This window comes from Palaemon carinicauda, chromosome 4 (genome assembly GCF_036898095.1).
Source record: "Palaemon carinicauda isolate YSFRI2023 chromosome 4, ASM3689809v2, whole genome shotgun sequence".
In the NCBI taxonomy this organism is placed as follows: Eukaryota; Metazoa; Arthropoda; class Malacostraca; order Decapoda; family Palaemonidae; genus Palaemon; species Palaemon carinicauda.
In genome coordinates, this window is record NC_090728.1 from 162857813 (window position 1) to 162861690 (window position 3878).

General features: G+C 35.0%; 1 protein-coding gene across 1 annotated transcript in view; it reads right to left on the minus strand.

Annotated features, from left to right (window-relative positions):
* LOC137639178 (uncharacterized) overlaps window positions 1-3134 on the minus strand; it is a 22685-nt gene extending 19551 nt beyond the window's left edge. Inside the window, exon 1 of the mRNA XM_068371467.1 lies at window positions 2983-3134. Within this exon, the coding sequence (XP_068227568.1) occupies window positions 2983-3054 (72 nt within the window). The 5' untranslated portion in view covers window positions 3055-3134. The remainder of the gene's footprint in view (window positions 1-2982) is intronic.
* Window positions 3135-3878: the final 744 nt, after the last annotated feature.

The following is a 3878-nucleotide window of genomic DNA, read 5'->3' on the forward strand; positions in this document are numbered from 1 at the left end:
TCTCTCTCTCTCTCTCTCTCTCTCTCTCTCTCTCTCAACAGCTTCAAGTACTTTGGTTGCCAAGGTAAAATAAACCAATCATTACTTGATTCTATTTGTTAAACAAAAGTGGTGTCTTGTCCCAGGTAAAACATATGAAACTTGAAAACCCACACAGAGGTCTTCGATCGTGTTGCCCAATTTGAAATCTTTGTATCAAAGGTGTCTAAATTATCCAATGAACATACGAACAAGAAAATCAACAATGTTCAAACTAATGAGCATTTAGAAATGATCTGGCGCACATGTATTTCAGAAACTAGCAATTTTAAGAAAGATTCAAAGACCTAACTCTAATTTTTTTTTTCTATCGAAGGCGCAATAGATCGTGTTTTCTGTAATAGAATGGGCACTAGAGCTTTGGAACATTAATTATACCATTATGGCTATTTTTGTCTGTATCTGAGCTCTCGCTATCTCGGTATCTTCAAAGTTAGGGTTAAAGTCAGTACAACGAGGATAATATGCCGAGCACGGAGTGCAGAAACAATAACAAGAACAATGACAATGATAACAATAACAAACTTGAACGAAAGAGTAGAGTGTGGTTACAATAGCAACCAATAGGTCTGACCTACTTCGTTGTCTTTTGTTGTCTATTTCCAGAAATTGATTAGTTTAATTCCTCCAAGTCCAGAAATTCCCTGCCATCTTCAATCGAATCGATTTGAAATAATATAATCAGTATTAGTGATTGTGTAATTATTATTCATGCATACACACGAATGTAGAGAGAGAGAGAGAGAGAGAGGAGAGGAGAGAGAGAGAGAGAGAGAGAGAGAGAGAGAGAGAGAGAGAGAGAGAGAGAGAGAGAGAATGATTAACTCATGGCCGCAGCCTTAGACACGGCATGTCAACAGATTATAGCCGCCATCAGGGGGTCAAATTGATGGCATTAGAGCATTTCCTGCCAGTGTGATTGCACCCCAATGGTACCTTTGATTCTTGATCCTTCCTTGCTTTGCGCGGCCAGATCAGTCTTACGTAAAACGTGAAGACAGCTGAGAAAATCATACGCAAAACGTGAAGGCACCTGAGAATATCCTATGTAAAACATGAAGATAGCTGGAAAAAAAAATCGTACTTAAAACGTGAAGAAAGCTGAAAAAATCATACTTAAAAATCGTACTTAAAACGTGAAGAAAGCTGAAAAAATCATACTTAAAACGGGAAGATAGCAAATAAAATCGTGCGTAAAGCGTGAAGACAGCTAGATATATCGTACGTAAAACGTGAAGACAGCTAAGTACATCGTACGTAAAACGTGAAGACAACTAAGAATATAGTACGTAAAACGTGCAACCGAGAAAATCGAGAGAATGTCAAGCAAAGTGAATCAGAATAAAGGGATACATTGAAATTGCATATATCAAAGAAATAAAACCTGGAGTCGTCGCCCTGTCGAGCAGTAACAACACAAACAATGCTTACTGCATCTGGAAATTAAATGCGGCAATAACAATAGACGTAGAGATCCGGTAAAACCCAGTTCATAATGACGAACCATAATACACAGTTATATAATAACGTACATCAAGTATGTAATGCGTCCATTATCTAATATCCTCGATTAATCTTATTACTTCCTCCGCTTTTTATTCCCTTCGTCTCTCCCCTTTTCACTTTTATATTCTTTCCTTCAGGAGTCACTCGACTGACCAACCTTCGTACTCTGCATATACTTGCGGAAATACACGCGCGCACGCGCACAAATAAACTATGTAGATGTACGGGCGAGGTGGGTCTACCGACCACTTCTGGAAGGAGCGATTAACCAGAGTATCTCCCAAACCACGTTTTCTAGGACCGTGAATCCCTCACGCCCAACCGCACCTCGATCCACTAAGTTGTTTAGGGTTATCAGTCATTTGCTGCCGTTAAGAAATAGGGCTTTGGGATAGAAATGTCGCCTATCAGGCGCCACTTCTTTCAACATGTAAAATTGAGTAGGCTGTAGCACACACACACACACACACACACACACACACATATATATATATATATATATATATATATATATATATATATATATATATATATATATATGTATATATATATGTATATATATATATATATTATTTGTGTATGCATGTACTGTATATGTGCAAAATAGCCAAGACATTAATTCCAATTGTCATCTATCTGTCGTTGTTTTATTGTATGCAGTAGAAACAGATAGTTAAATTTGTTATGCCATCTGGTGGTCTTTTAGATATAATTTTACTACTGACTCATGAAGTGATATTCTTTAAACACAGAGTATAAGTATTTTATATTTATAATAGACTTTAAAAAAAGTCAACAAATAATACTACTAAGGTCATTGAATGAATTCCTGTTTCGAGGTGGTCGAATTAGCTGACTGAATTTAAGTCATACTATACTGTCTTATTAAATGGAATTCATATTGCATGATTCATATATAAATTGATAAAACAGACAACAAAAGGGTTATAGAGTTTTGAAAATAAAACATCAAATATTGAATGTAATAATGACGACAAAAGTTGTGAGAATCCACCTTGCATCGCCGAACATATAATCAAAGTCTTGCAACAATATTTCTACATAATGGATGCGAGAGAAAATAATGTAAACACGAATGATTATATACACACTAACAGGAAATGCGTTCCTGAGCTTTCTTAGAAAAGATACAAACAAAATTAAATGCTTTAACTGGTTCTAGTTAGATCCAACATTCCACCAAAACATTAGTTGGTAAATTTGATGATGCGAGTCTCATGACACCAACAAACATTCGCATCAAATAATGGTTTCCACGGTGATACGTTCTCCGTGGATCTATATGAATAAAACGAGCTATTAAACTAAGCAAAGCCACTAAAGGTAGGATAAATAAAAGCAAAAAACGTTGGTCACAACATCGAACTGTAGTCAAAGACCAACAGAGTCGAGCCACGAGCCAGGAGCTTTCCTCACCTCGTTGCTTGTTGGACGGTCCCGCGCTGACTGTATCAGAAGCACATCACAGCAACCACTGGTTTGATACATCCTCGGATTGGTCCATCCGCTCAATTATATCCGCCGTGGGTTACCTAAACGTCAGTTATTGACAGTGCATCATTTCAGCTGTTTATCAACGGGGCCGCATGTAACACAATGTAGAGGGTAAATAATGGCTATGGCTAATGTAGAGGGTAAATAATGGCTATGGCTAATGTAGAGGGTAAATAATGGCTTAGACCAGGTTTTCTTTTTTTATTGCAATTTTCCATTGCAGAACCACAAAAAAAAACTTCTTTTTAATTACAATTCTTGCCTTTAACTTTAGTTAATTTTGTATTGATTATTAAATCTTTAGGAGAGTAAATAGCTAAATGCACTACCAAATTAATGATAATGGAACGAAAACATTGATAAATACACAACCAAATGAATGATAATTAAGATAAAACTTTGATAAATGCACAACTAAATGAATGGTTATTGAAAGAAAAGTGATAAATGCACAACCAAGTGAATGATGATTGAAAGAAAACTGATAAATGAACAACCAAATGAATGATAATTGTAAGAAATATTTGATAAATGCACAACCAAATTAATGATAATTGAAAGAAAACTGATAAATGAACAACCAAATGAATGATAATTAAAAGAAATATTTGATAAATGCACAACCAAATGAATGATCAATAAAAAAAATGATAATTGCACAACCAAATGAATGATAATTGAAAGAAATCTGATAAATGTACAATCAAATGAATGATAAATAAAAGAAATATTTGATAAATGCACAACCAAATGAATGATTAATAAAATATTTGGTAAATGCACAACCAAATGAATGATAAAGAAAAGAAATATTTGAT